Here is a 15,407-nt window from a genome sequence, read left to right on the forward strand (position 1 = left end):
GTGTGGACTTGTTGGGCCGAAGGGCCTGTTTCCACACTGTAAGTAATCTAATCTAAACACCTTCAACATATTGTCTAGTTATTACCATTGTTAACAGCTAACCCGAGAATGCAACTTTTTAAAAAAAAGGTTTTGTGATTTACACATGAAAGAAGTGAAACTATCACTGTATTCTAACAGATGAAAGGCTTAACAGACAATCAATTCTTCAATGTATAATTTCAGTCACATCACACTGTAAATTTTTGCAATAAATTCTGTTTTAGGATTGAGCCCTCCACTATCACCTGATGAAGGAGTGTCACTCCGAAAGCTAGTGTGCTCCCAATTAAACCTGTTGGACTATAACCTGGTGTTGTGTGATTTTCAACTTAAGGTTAATATTCTGAGAGGTGGTTAGCTGAGATGATTAAAGATTGGTACAATATCACTGAAGTCGTGGGATCAATCTCTGTACCGAACAGTGTGCTTGTTCTAAGAGATGTTGTATCATTTCCTCATGTTGATTCATTTGGGATATGTGAAGCTGCAGTCCCTGTTTCAGTACCTAAGCAGGGGGATATTCTTCGAGCTTTGTTTGCATGTCAGCCCCATGCTGCCTCAGGAGACTAAAGATCAGTAAGGGCGCAGGGGTGTGTGGGAGTAGCCAGCTTCGGAGCCTGACTAAGTTGACCATTAATAAGTACATGCAACAGGTGGATGTGGTTGTGGGTGTCATGTGACTGTCTGTTCTTTTTCAGTCATGTATGTACCCAGCTGTTCTGCTCGAGGCAGCCCATTGTGACTGCTTGAATTCTTAAGATCTTCTGTGACTATTGGGTTCTGGGTTCAAGTCCAATTTCAGGATTTGAGCACAAAACCCAAGGTCAATGTTCCAGTGCAGTACTGGCAGTATGCTGCATTGTTGGAGTTGAAGTCTTTCAAAGGGATGTTAAATGTAGGTCCCCTCTACTTCCCTTGCGTTAATATAAAAAATCCATAACACTGTCTGCCCTTATATGTTGTGCTTCTTTTATCAATTCATTTATTTGTTTAGTTGATATACTCAAAAGAATATGAAGGACACTTCAGGGTGTTGCTTCAGTGGCTTCACTCTTGCCTCTGAATCAGAAGGTTCTGGGTAAAAGGCCAACTCCAGGACCTCAGCACAAAGTAAGGTAGACATTTTAGTGGAGTTCTGCATCATTGGAAAAATCTGCTCTCAAGGGAAATAACACTTGAGTGTCCCTTCAAGGGCTGGTTCAATAGGATATTTTTATTTAATACACAAAGTATGAGGTACTAATTGACAGTTGTAGTGGTGTGTTGCAGGATTAGGTGATAGACATTTCTAATGTCTCACTTTGAGTAAATCTAAAATTGAGTAACGAATGACTTCTGGTCTCCTCCTTCACCAACTAGCTAAAAGAATTTTCACAATTCTCTGGCTTTCAACGCTTTTGATTCCGATCTTTGTAATGCCACTGTCAACAGAAGAATGCTAGGTTAATGTCACACACTGTGGAGGCAGACAGGATCAGCACCAGTCAGCTGACAGGTTTGTGTGAAGTTCAGTGCTAAATTTGAAATTGAAACTGTTGAATGTTACCTGAGCAGCAGGTGCTGGCATCATGAATATCTGCAAACATTTTCCAAGATAAGGAGAGATCAGTGAACAGCTTCACAGTTTTTGACCACTGTTTGTGTGACTTCAGTGGCCCATTTCAAGAGAACAAGAGAAAGAAACTTTGGGATAGTTTCTTTTAGGAGTTAGAAGAGATAAATGATAATGCCAAGTATGCTGATCTGTGATAACAGATCTGGAACCTAGCATAAGTAGCAAGGTTGTGAATTCATCTTCAGAATACAGTCTTCTGTCCTGATGACAAGTTATAATCTTTTTAACTGTCTCTATTTAGACATTGCTCCTGTAGACGGCAAGGTGTGTAGCAATCTGTGATGCCAGGCAGAGCTCTGATGAGTCCTTTGAAATTCTAATTTCTTTAGTCAAAACTAACTGAAAATCATAATTTCAAGCTTTTCTTTTTACTGTTTGTTTTATTTAACACTTCTATCGTTGATGAAGTAACTTCTGTCAACTCAAAATCATAAACAGTGAAATACATCTGATTTAAAACATCATTTTCCTTTCATTTTTGTTATTTTGCCTACAAACAGGATTATAAGACAGCGAGGAAAATTTGGCAATGTCTCTGTTTCGTGGCAGCTGTTCAGTAATGATTCTCTTTTGGAACCTGGGGAAGAGTTTTTAGAAACGACTGGGATGGTCCTGTTCACAACTGGGGAACATGCCCGTCCCATAACACTTTATGCACTTGCTGATGGGACGCCAGAATTCAGTGAAATGTATGTTCTGAGGTTGCTCAATGTTTCAGGTATGTGTTTTACTTGGAAAAATAAATTCGTACTGAGTATACTAGCTGGTTTTCGACAGCAAGGTGACCTCTACCTCTCTCACAAATGCCTTCAGTTGTGTTCAATGGCTGCCACAAACTAATGTTTCAGGAAGGCCTGTTGAAGTATTGTTCTATTTTATATATTGTCAAGAAACTGCAGTGCCGTTTTGCTATCGTTTTATGATCATAAAGATCTGAAATTTATGACTGCCTGTAAATGAAATTATGTAAAGTACCTTTTTTTTTGGAACACATCAAATTTCAAACTTTTCCAGAGTTTTCTCAAAGAACTGGAAAAAGAGATTTTTTTTTTAAATACACTCTGCTATATCATGTTAAAATATTAAATGCATTTATAATAAATTCTTCCGTTTATTATATTAAAATAATTTTAAATAATAAGCTAATTTCTCCACTTAAGTAATTGAAAGCGAGAATACAAATGTATTAATTGTTTAATAATAACACAGACTCGCAACACGTAAAATTTGACCTTTCATGTTCGTTTTGGCGATGAATGATTCTTGTTGAACAAGCCTTAGATTCATAGTTGAAACAATTACTTGCCGTAGCAATTAAAAAAAAATGTATGTCTTTGCTAGAGTTATAATAGTCTTAGATTTAAAAAGTACTATAATCTAAAATAGAATTTGATACTAGTCCAGAACAATAATTTTGGAAAGATTTATCAATTTCTTTTTGTTAACTCCATAGGAGGATCCCCTGGTTCTGGTGCTAAGTTATCAAATGGCAGTCTGAGCACAAATGTTGTGATTCCATTTAATGATGATCCTTTTGGAGTTTTTGTTCTGGACCTAGAAAGCCAAGACAGGGAAGTTGCAGAAGACATCCTTTCAGTTGATGATATGTCACATATTACAAACTTTACTATTCTGCGACAAAAAGGCACATTTGGGGATGTTCAAATTGGATGGGAGATACTGTCCAGTGCATTCAGGCATGGATTGCCTGAAATGACAGACTTTTTACTGGTTGGAACTTTTCCCAACTCTGTTGAATTACGACCTCATTCAAGAAGACATCACACCGGGACAGATGCTCTCTACTTTAGTGGAGCAGAAGGTGTTTATGGAACCATTAACCCAGAATATCATCCAAGGATAAATAATACACTTGCAAATTTTACATTATCTGCATGGGTGATGCCTAATCTCTACACTGATGGATTTATTATCTCTAAAACAAACATCAATGGTAGTATTTACTATGCCGTGAAAGTGATGACTAATGAATCTTCTGTGTCACTAATGTTCCACTATTCTGTTTTGGGGTCAAATACTACTCATGTTGCCACAGTAACAGCATTGAATCAGATTGAAGAAAAGACTTGGATACACATTATCATCATGGTATATGATGGGATAATTGAATTTTATTTGGATGGGACTCAACTTCCACCTGGCGTTAAGAGGCTTAAAGGAGAAATAATTGCAGATGGTAAGTGTTCACAACTAAGGATTGAACACAATTTAGTTGTGCCTTTGGATTGCCAGTTTTTGCTCCAAGCAACTTGGTTATCAGTGACAAATCACCAGTCTGTAAGAGTCAGTGGTGTTCTTTCCAGGAGTTCTGCATCAAAACAAGTAGTTTGGGATCCATTCTTTCATGACAGCGAGACTTCTGGTGACAGTTTGAAGGTGATTGTCCTTAATGGCTAAAGTCATAATGTCCATCTTCTCTGAACAGTCTAAGTGTCTATAGAACCCCACTTGGAAAGATACTGTCAATCAGAAAGTTAAAATGATATTTAGTCAGGCAAATGAGATCAAACAAATGCTCATTAACTCAACATTTCTCAGAAAGTGCAGAAAATCTGTCTTCTAATGTATATTTTTAATTCACAGAATCAGTTATTTATCATAAATAGAATCACTGTATTTGTTAAAGTTTTTTTTGATATTTTAGTTAAAGAATACATCAGTGGATGAGGACAAGCAGCTCTTTGATTAGAATAGATTCCCTATAGTGTGGAAACTGGCCCTTCAGCCCAACAAGTCCACACTGACCCTCCAAAGAGTAACCACCCTTGTCTGAGGAATGCACCTAACAACCATGGACAATTTAGCATGGCCAATTCACCTGACCTGCATAATCTTTGGAACGTGGGAGGAAACCAGAGTACACAGAAAAAGCCCACGTAGACACAGGGAGAACATGCAAACTCCACACAAACAGTCACCCAAGGCTGGAATCAAACCAGGGACCTTGGTGCTGTGAGGCAGCAGTGCTAACCACTGAACCACCATGCCACTCTAACAAAGAGATTTACTTTTGGCTATAGCTCTCATTTCTGCATTCCTCTTAAGCAAAACGTCTTGATGTTGATATAAAATGAATTATTTCTATAGTTCAGAGAGCTTTCTTTCTGGCAGGTTCCAAGTTAAAACTGTTTATGCTAATGAAATTGGAATAAGGAGATAGATCAGATAAACTAATGGCTGAGGAGATGGTGCAGTGGGCAAGGATTTTGGATCATTAGGATCACTTCTGGGAAAGAAAAGGCCTATTGAAAGGGGATGGGTTTCACCTGAACTGGAAGGGGGCCAATATCCAGGTGGGAAGGTTTGCTTGTGCTATTCAGGATGCTTTTATGCCAGAAGGGAGGGTGGGTGGGGAGTAATAGTGAGAATACAAAGACAGATGTGGATGGTTCTGAATTAAATAAAAAAGGAACACATTAATTAGAAAAGGCAGGCAAGGACAAGTGAGAGAATGCGGTAACTCTGAAGAATTCCACTGCATTTATTTCAGTACAAGGGATCTTACAGGTAAACTAATGAACACAGGGCATGTATTGGAACATGTGATTGGGATGTCATTGCTATTACAGAAGCATTGGGAGAGACAGGACTGGCAGCTCAATATTATAGGGTTTAGATACTGTAGGAAGGATAAACAGGGAGGCAAGAAAGGAGGGGGAAAGACATTTTTGATTAAGGAAAACATTAGTGCTATACTTAGAATATTTCTGAGGGATCATCCAGTGAAGTTACATGGGTGGAACTCAGAAATAAGAAGGGGATGATCACCTTGATGGGATTGTACTATAGGACCCAAATAGCCAGAGGCAAATTGAGGAGCAAATAAGTAGAGAGATCTCAGATATATGTAAGAATAATAGGGTTGTCGTAGATAGGGGATTTTAACATGACAGACAAACATTGGGACTGCCAGAGTATTAAGGGCTTAGATGGCGATAAATTTGTTAAATGTGTTCACGAAATTTTCTTTATCAATATGTAGATGTACCTACTAGAGAAGGAGCAAAACTTGACCTCTGCTTGGGAAATAAGTCGGGGCAAGTGAATAAAGTGTTAGTCGGGGAGTTAGTCGGGGAGCACTTTGGGACCAGTGATCATAATTCTGTTAGTTTTAAAATAGTTATGGAAAAGAATAGGCCTTGTATGAAAGTTAAATTTCTTAACTGGAGTAGGCAAATTTTGATGGTGTGAGACAGGAACTTTCAAAAGTTGATTGGGGTCTATTCACAGGTCAAGAACTGATTGACATGTGGGAGACTTTCATAAATGAAATAACGAGAGTTCGGAGGCGTTATATTCCTGTTAGACTGAAGGGTAAGGCTTGTAACTGTAGGAACAATGGATAAATAAGGATATTGATGCTTAGTCAATAACAAGAAGGAGTCATATATTAGCTCTTGACAACTGGTGTCAAGTACATCTCTTGAAAAGGAGTGTGGGGCATTGAGATACCCTAGCAGATAAGGTTAATGATAATCTGAAGAGATTCTACAAGTATATTAAGAGCAAAAGAGCAACTACAGAAAAAATTGGGTCCCTTGAAGTTCAACGAGGTCAGCTATGTGTGGAACACATTGAGATGGGAAAGATACTAAATGGATATTTTGCATCATTCTTTACTGTGAAGGAAGAAATGGAGGCTAGAGAACTTGGGAATGTAAATATTGATGTTTTGAAAAGAGTTCACATGTCAGAAGATGAAGTGCTGAAGGTCTTCAAAAAACATTAAAGGCGGATAAGTCTTTGGGACCTGATCAAGTGTACCCCAGGACGTTGTGGGAAGTTAGGGAAGAAATTGCTGGGCCCACAGCAGAGATATTTGTACTATTCACAGACATGGATCAGTTGCCAGATGACTGGAGATTGGCTAATGTTTTGCCTTTATTTAAGAAAGGCTGTAAGGAAGAGCCTAAGAACTACAGATCTGTGAGTCTGTGAGAGTGGTGGCTATGCTGTTGGAGGGGATTCTGAGAGATAGGATTTACATGTGTTTGAAGAGTCAAGGACTGATTAGGCATAGTCAACATGGCTTTGTCCGTGCAAAATTGCGTCTCACAAACTTGATTGAGGTTGATGGGGCAGAGTGGTAGACGTTATCAACATAGACTTTATTAAAGCCTTTGACAAGGTTCTGCTTGGTAAACTGATTAGTAAAATTAGATCACGTGGGGTTCAGGGAGAGCTTTCCAATTGGATGCAAAATTGGCTTGATGGTAGGAGACAAAGGGTGGTGGAGGAGGGTTGATTTTTGAACTGAAGGCCTGTGACCAGCAGTGTTCCACAAGGATCTGTGCTGGGTACACTGGTGTTTGTAACTTATTTGAAAGGTTTGGATGACAATATAGGAGGCATAGTTAGTAAATTTGTGGATGACACCAAAATTGGTGATAAAGTGGACAGTGAAAAAGGCTATCTAAGATTAGAAAGGGATCTTGATCAATTGGACCAGTGGGCTGAGAAGTGGCAGATGGAGTTTAGTTTGGATAAATGAAAGTATTTTGGAAAAACAAACAAGGGCAGGATTTATAAAGTTAATGGTAGGACCCTGGGTGATGTTGTCGAATAGAGACCTCAGGGTTCAGGTACATAGTTCTTTGAAAGTTGTGTCACAGGTAGATAAGGTGGGGATTTAAGACTTTTTGCACACTTGCTGTCATTGCTCAGACCATTAAGTATTGCATTTGGGATGTCATGTTGAGGATGTACAGGATGTTGGTGAGGCCACTTCTGGAGTGCTGTGCACAGTTCTGGTCGCCATGCTGTAGGAAGGATATTATTGAATTGGAGAGCATTTAGAAAAGATTTATCACGATGTTGTCGGGGCTAGAGTGTTTGAGTTGTAAGGATAGGCTGAATAGGCTGGGACTTTTTTCACTGGAGCGTGAAAGGTTGAGGGTTGGTCTTGTAGAGGTATGTAAAATTATGAGGGGCATAAATAAGGTGAATAGCAAAAGTCTTTTCTGTCGGGTGGGGCAGGTCAAAACAAGAGGCCATATATTTAAGGTGACGGGGAGGGGCAACTTTTTCACACGGAGAGTGGTTGGATGTGGAATGAACTGCCTGAGGAAGTGCTAGATGCAGGTACAGTTACAACATTTAAAAGACACATGGACAGGTATACGAATAAGAAAGGTTAAGAAGGTTTTGGGCCAAATGCAGGTAAGTGGATCGAGTCAGTTTGGGAAACTTGGTTGGCATGGACTGATTGGACTGAAGGATCTGTTTCTGTGCTGTATGACTCATTGACTCTTTATTTGAATATTTACAAACGTGAGGCTGAATGTTTTTCTGAGGAGTTGCAAGCGAGTGCAAATTTATACTCTGCTCATTTTTTTTTTCAGAAATGAAAGAGCTCTGCAGAGGAGTTTCTGATCAGGGCACCTTCAGCAAGGCAGAGGGTAGTTCCATTCTGATAGCTCACTTGTAGTGCAGAATGGTTGGAATTGGCAATCCTGCTCTCTTTTTTACACCAGTCTGTTGCCATATTTCATAACTTCAGGGTCCAGCATCCTAGACTGCTCCTTTGAGAGGTCCTGTGAAAGGTTAAACACATAAAGAAAGTGTAAGTTTCGAGTGTTAGATGGGTTGGGTGCTGGGTGGCCGGAGGTAGGATGCCTTGTGGCTATAGTGCATGGCAGAAAAGGGATCATATAAGTGATGGAGAGGTTAGAGTAGAGTGGCATAGGCAGGAGATGTTGGATCTGGTGCAGGGCACTGGGGTAGGAGTGCCTTTTTGTCAGGGAGTGTTGTCGGGTGCATGGTGTGGGGGTGGGGGTCTGTTTACAGAAGCGATGGACTCGGGTATGGAGAGGATGGGGATTCTGGTCTTTCTCCTCCCCCTCTGTCAACAGCTTAAAAAGGACATCAAGTTTGAAATGGTTTCCCTGTCCACAGATACTGCCAGACATGCTGAATTTCACCAGCATTTTCTGTTTTGATTTCAGATTTCCTACACTCACTGTATTTTGCTTTTATTTGAGCAGACCAAATGTACAGCTTGTCTTCCTGTTTGTTTAAAGTGTCCTGTCTTCCGTATGAGGAGCCACTACCGAGAGCTCTGCCCTCTGCTAGCTTTGAGAGAAAGTCCAATTCCTCAATGTCTAGCTGAAGAGACACCACAGGTGGTGATTCATACTGGCCAATACTTTTCATCCAGGCGGTCTGTTGTGCCAGCTAAATTTTGACCAATGTGGCAAGTAAAAGAGAGGCCAACGGGTGAACCATTGCCCACAAGGCTCATGACCTTTCATACAACTCATGCATATGTACAGCAAGCAAATAAGAGGCTGATAAGTGCAACGTTAGCTTTGCACCACAAAACTGACAGGCTCTGACCATCTCCAATAAGAGGGAATATACCTATTTTCCGTTAACAATTTAATGGAATTTGCATAGTTAAATCTCTCACCATCGACATTCTGGGTTGCCCTTGACTGGTACCTCAGTCTGACCATCTATACAAATACTGTGGCTCCCAAAGAAGGTCTAGAGCTGGGACTCCAGCAATGAGTAATTTACTTGCTGAGTCCTCAAAGCATGTCCATAAGGCCCAAGTAAGAGGTGTGATGCATGAGTACTTAAATGAGTGCAAACCCAGTAACACCCAAGAAAGTCAACACCATTCAATGAAAAAATCAATTTGATCACGATCCCTCCTACCACTTTAAACATTAGCTTCCTCTGCTACTAGAACACAGTCATTAGTCTGTTCCACCTACAAGGTGCACTGTAGAAACTTGTTAAGGATTCTTTAGCGTCCCCTTCCAAACTCAAAGTCACTACTTCCCCAGACATATGAAGAAATGAACAACTTGCCCTCCAAGTCCCACACCATCCTAACTTGAAAATATATTGCTGGTCCTTCACTTTCACTGTTAAACTTCCAGGATTCCTCCATAACCGTACTGAGTACTGAATACTTACCCCATATTGAGTGCAGTGATTTGAGAATGTTGGCTCACTGTCGCCATCTAGGGGATAATTTCACATGGACATAAATTCTGGGCTTGTCAGCAATGCTTACACTCCAACAGTGATTATCTTTTTGCTTAGAAAGGAAATTTTGCTCCTACAAAAAGCATGGTAGAATGCTGAACCAAGCCTTTCACTGCAGTACATGACAGAGTTAGCATCAAGATTTATGGTGGCCTGCTGCATGCTGTATTTCACTACCACAAGAGGCCAGATTTGCCTGAAACTTTAACTGTTTTTCTCTCCACAATACTTTCAGACCTGCACATGTTTCTAGGATTTGTTTTTATTTCGAATTTTCACCCTTCCTGATTGGGACTGTCCATGAAAATCTAATTTGGGTTCAATACCAGTCACTGCAATTCTGATTCCCAATTGCCAATTGCTCCTTCCCTTCCTCTGTCACTGAACAGCACAGCATTAATGACTCAAAATGTAAAAATAAAAGCAAACACAAATTAAACATTCCAAATAAAGTTCCATAATGAAATCATATAATTCACGTGAAAGTCACCTTTTTTTCCTTGCACATTCCCTCAGCTTCTGTCTTCCATCTGCCTCATTTTCTCAAATACAATTATAGATGGACTATAAATGTTGGATTTGTCAGCATTGTCCACTTGCCAAACGTGATTTTTTTTGAAGAAGCAAGCCATGTTACCACCCAAAATGTGGTAAAGTGCTGAAACAACCTTTCACTGCCCAGACAACTGCAGGCAAGTGACACTGCACTCATCATGGGGTAGGTATACTCAGAGTGGGAATAAATGGGATGGTAGGCAATGACTGGTTCAATATGTTCTATGTTCAGCATTGTCCCAGTGACCACATCATGTTTGGGGTCCCAGCTATTCATAATGTACGTGCAGACCGAAATGAGGGAATTAAATGTATCATTCCCAAGTTTGCTGATGACACAAAACTAGATGGTGTTGTGAGGAAGATGTAAACAGACTTCAAGGTGATCTAGACAAGTTGGATGAATGGACAAACACGTGGCAGATGGAGTGCAATATGGCTAAATGTGAAGTTATGCAGTTTGAAGACAGGAACAGAAAGAGAAGACTATTATTTAAATGATAAGATATTGGGAATTATGAATCCTGGAGTGTCTTAGATTCCCTACAGTGTGGAAACAGGCCCTTCAGCCCAACAAGTCCACACCGACCCTCCGAAGAGCAACCCAGATCCATTTCCTTATATTTACCCCTGCACCTAACACTATGTACAAAGAAATCTTGGTGTCCTTATACCTCAGTCAAAAATAGTAGATAGGTAGATGCAGCAAGCAACCTTGAAAGTAAATGTCATTTTGGCCTTCATTGCAAATGTATGAGTTCAGAAATAGGGATATGTTACTACACTTATACAACAACTTGGTGAGACCGTGCATAAACTATTATGTGCAGTTTTGGTCTTCCTACCTAAGAAAGGGTGTTCTTGCCATGTAGTCAGTTCTGCTATAATGTGGTAGTTCCATTCTCGTGCAATTCCGTATTATAAGAAAACCGTGTAATAGCAGCACCATTTAAACTAATAAGGTCGGAATCATGTTATAACCAATGCATGCTTTGATAGTTTGTGCTATAGAAACAGTGTGCTCACTTTGTCAATTGGGTTCTGGTGAATTTGCATTAATGAAGTGCACATTATAAGCAGAATGACCTGTACAGCAGAGGTTCACTAGATTGATACTGAGAAAACTGAGACTGCCCTATGAGGAAAGATTTGTTTGACTGGACCTGTATTCACTCCAGTTTAGAAAAATTGGAGGGGACCTATTTGAAATGTGTAAAATTACTACAGGATTAGACAGACTAGACGCAGTGAAGATGTTTTCCTGGTTGGGGATCTAGAACCAAGGATAGAGTATTAGGATACAGGGTAGACTATTAAGGGCTGAGATGAAGAAAACTTAATTCAGTCAAAGAATAATGAATTTCTGGAATCCTCTACCACAGAAGACTTTGGAGGTTAAGTAACTAAATATAATCAATAAAGAGACACATTTTGAGAGTTGAAAGTCTTCAAGGCATATGGGGAGAAAACAGGAAAATGGTATTGAGACAGATGTCTTATCATCTTGAGTGCTGGAGCAGGCTTGAGGGTTGAATGATCTTCCCCTTATATTTTCTGTGCTGTATGTTCTGTGTTCATCGTTGTCCCAGTGACCACATCATGGCTGGTAGAAAGCTGCTGAAATTCATTGAAGGAGACTGGAGGTGGCATTGCATCGTGATCTTGAGCAGCTGTGGACCTGGAGCTACGGACTACGGAGCATCTATCTGGGTAGTTAGCTGATTGGCAGTAGCAATGGGATGGGTACTGGCAGATTGTCAGTGATGCCTTGAACATTGGAAAAGGACAATGGGGTCATGCTCCATTGAGCCAATGCCATGCCTCCACAATGGAGTCTCAGCAATCCAAGCAAATTGTTGGAAGACAGATTGTTATAGTGACCTGCAGGACCTGTTGTACAATGCAATGTAAAGCTCAGATGAGAGTAGTTTGTGTTTGTGTGGCAGCAGACTGACCTTCTGAGTCTGCCTGAGCATCCACTGCAGCACTCTGGTCATTGGCTGCCTGTTGTTAATACACAAGTAGAGATTACAACATGGTCCATCGGATGTGACATCGTGTTTGGATCTAACAATGTGCAAACAAAATAAGCTCCTGTTTTGGTACTTGAATGAATATTGTACAAGCTCTGCGCAGAACTCTGTTGCTGGTGGTCTCTTCCATGATCTTTGATATTGTGTGCAACTTTCCTGGCAAGCTTGCCAATGGTGCATTTCATTGTGCAAGCACATCACCATTCTTCTTGTAGATTCAGTAATTTAATGGTAATATATATTTATTTAAAATTCTAATATGCTTTGCTAGAAATTTGACTTGGGCAGTAGCACAGTGTTGGAAGTGTTGGATCTCTTTTCTGTACTCCACCTCACGTTCACTTGCATTGCGGTTAATATTATTGAATAAATAAACCACATTTTGCAAATCCTGTTTTAAAATCATTTTAACTTGCTCAAAGAAGATATACTGAATAATTTTGTCATTTCATTGGTGGGCATTTGTCAGTTCCTACCAAAATCATTTCATTTACTCTTAAGAAAAAGGTTAAAAGATAATAGGTGAGTGCTTGTGCATCGAAGAGGATGAGTGGAATTATAAACACCTTCGTAAATCAGTGCAATGTTATAGTGTTGGCCTGAGTGTGACAAATCAGTGGAGCCTAGTTTGGGCAAATTGAATCTTGAAGTAATATAAACCCACATACGTGTAACCCACATATGTTTAAAACTCGCTGATATTCCGTACTGTTTATCTGATTCCTCCAGGTGATGTTGATATTTCCCATTGTACTCTCTAACTTTTTTCTCTGCCAGTGATAATGCTTTTGTAATCTGATTTAACCTGCAGTAAGTTCTTCTTTCGTACGTTAGAAAACATAAGATAAAATTAATTTAAACAGCTGTCTATTCTGTAAACTGTGGTTTACCCTAGTTCTGTGGAAGTCTTGAAATCTTTGCCATTCTTATGTATAGCTCATATATTAAGTTTAAAAAGTTTGCAGATTTGAACAATCCAATAATAATCATCCTTTTGTTGAAAATGATAATTAAATTTGAAAATAGTTCTATATTCTACAATTATTTACAACACTATTCTACATCTCTAGGCCCTGGTGTTTTAACTGTTGGGGCAGATGCAGATGGAATGAACAGGTTTGCAGGACTCATGCAAGATGTGAGACTATATGGTTGCAAACTGAACCGAGCAGAAATCCATGAAATTCATGCTACTCCGGCAAAGGCTGATCTGCATCCTATATCGGGATACCTGGATTATAGACATGGTGAAAAAAAGAAGTCATTTATTGTTGCTGCAAGGGATGACAGCGAAGAGGAAGGGGAAGAAACTTTCATATTAAAAGTGACCACTGTGCACGGTGGAGCCAGAATATCACAAGATAATACCATAGCCACGCTACGTGTACAAAAAAGTGATAATGCTAATGGATTGTTTGGTTTCACTGGGACCTGCATTCCACAGGTAAAATTCATATTTTCATATTGCTGAAAATGAACCTAACAACTTAAGGCAATTTCAAGCTGCAAGATTTTAGCTGAGAGCCATGAAAATTGAGACCTTTATATATCATAGAACGCAAAAGCTTGTAGGTTAGGAAGAAGCCCTCCTGGTAATTGTGCATCTAAGTCTTCTCTGTTAACATTATCTCAATCTATCCCCACTGGGCTGCCATACCACCATAAGCATTAAGAAGCAAACAGTGTACCAGTTGTTCTTTTGCAAGTTTGCTGTCTTCTACTTAACTACTTTGTGTGACACACTACTGCATGCTGGAGCAGTTTCAATAAATAGAAAAAGTACTTCCAACATCTCTTAGTGGCAGCTTAATTTGGTGACCCCAATCATTCAGTCTTCTTTCCCCTTCAAGTCATTTCATGATTTAAGATATGCCTAAAAAGTTCTGTTTATGGTATTTTCTACAGTGGTGAAAATAAATCCGTTATCTCAGGTCTCTCCTTGTAATTACAGACTTTCTTAAATTTTATACCATCATGAGAGGTGGGGATTTGGGGAGTGGGGATGGTGCTGTAGTGTTAATGAGTTCTGGTAATTGTCTCGTGTTGAAATCCTAACACAGCAGCTGTTGTAATTTGAATTTAGTTAATAAATATGAAGTCTGCCATTTCTATTGAGTTCTGTCCATATAGGCCAAATTTTGCCCTGCTTGTTACTTTACGTAAATATATACAATTTTATATTGGTGCTTGAAAGCATTTATACATTATGTTGTAGTAGGGTGTAAGGTTTAAACATAGAAACATAGACAAAAGGAGCAGGTGTAGCCATTCAGCCTCCTAAGCCTGCTCTGCCATTCAACAGGATCAAGACTGATTATTGTGTTCAATTCCCTAATCCTGCCCTTTCCTCGTATCCCACGATCCTTTTTGCCACGAGCAATATCCACCTCCTTCTTGAAAACACATAATGTTTTGGCTTCAGTCACTTTTTGTGGTAGTGAATTCCACAGGCTCACACTCTCTGGATAAAGAAATTTCTCGTCATCTCTTTCCTTATTTGAAACAGTTTGAAAGAATTAATGCTGAGGAATGCATTCAGTACCACCTAATGTGATGATGTCATATGGATTTGGGTGGGTGAACAGAATTGGATCTTGAAGTAAGGCCTTCCCTCATATTAACATAACTTGTATCTAGTCACTATTATGTGATAAACTACATCATCATGTTTAAGACCAAAGCTTTTTCTATTAGCCTACCAGGTAGTTTTTCTCTGCCTCATTCGACCAAGTAAATCCTGTAGATCCCCACCAGGAAAGAGGGTAATGGAAGCAAATCCACCAAATGGCTTTTACACCATGATGAACTGTGGTTAGGATTCATCCTGTAAATAGCCACTGTGTTCATTTTTCTTTGAGAAGGTGACTAAGGAGGTGGACGAGGGGAAAGCGGTAGATGTGGTGTATATGGATTTTAGTAAGGCGTTTGATAAGGTTCCCCATGGTAGACTACTGCAAAAAATACGGAGGTATGGCATGGAGGGTGAGTTGGAGGTTTGGATTAGGAATTGGCTGGATGGAAGAAGACAGAGGGTAGTAGTTGATGACAAAGGTTCATCTTGGAGTGCCGTCACTAGCACTGTTCCGCAAGGATCTGTTTTGGGACCATTGCTGTTTGTCATTTTTATAAATGACCTAGAGGAGGGG

At 39.7% G+C, this 15,407-nt stretch overlaps 1 protein-coding gene across 3 annotated transcripts in view; it reads left to right on the plus strand.

Moving 5' to 3' along the window:
• The window catches only part of adgrv1 (adhesion G protein-coupled receptor V1), a 559,481-nt gene that overhangs the window by 97,408 nt on the left and 446,666 nt on the right, over positions 1 to 15,407 (plus strand). For all 3 annotated transcript variants that reach the window (XM_043709105.1, XM_043709113.1, XM_043709123.1), the window contains 3 exons: positions 2,158 to 2,375; positions 3,111 to 3,854; positions 13,332 to 13,705. In XM_043709105.1, coding sequence (XP_043565040.1) covers positions 2,158 to 2,375; positions 3,111 to 3,854; positions 13,332 to 13,705 — 1,336 coding nt within the window. The remainder of the gene's footprint in view (positions 1 to 2,157; positions 2,376 to 3,110; positions 3,855 to 13,331; positions 13,706 to 15,407) is intronic.

This window comes from Chiloscyllium plagiosum, chromosome 2 (assembly GCF_004010195.1).
Source record: "Chiloscyllium plagiosum isolate BGI_BamShark_2017 chromosome 2, ASM401019v2, whole genome shotgun sequence".
Taxonomy (NCBI): domain Eukaryota; kingdom Metazoa; phylum Chordata; class Chondrichthyes; order Orectolobiformes; family Hemiscylliidae; genus Chiloscyllium; species Chiloscyllium plagiosum.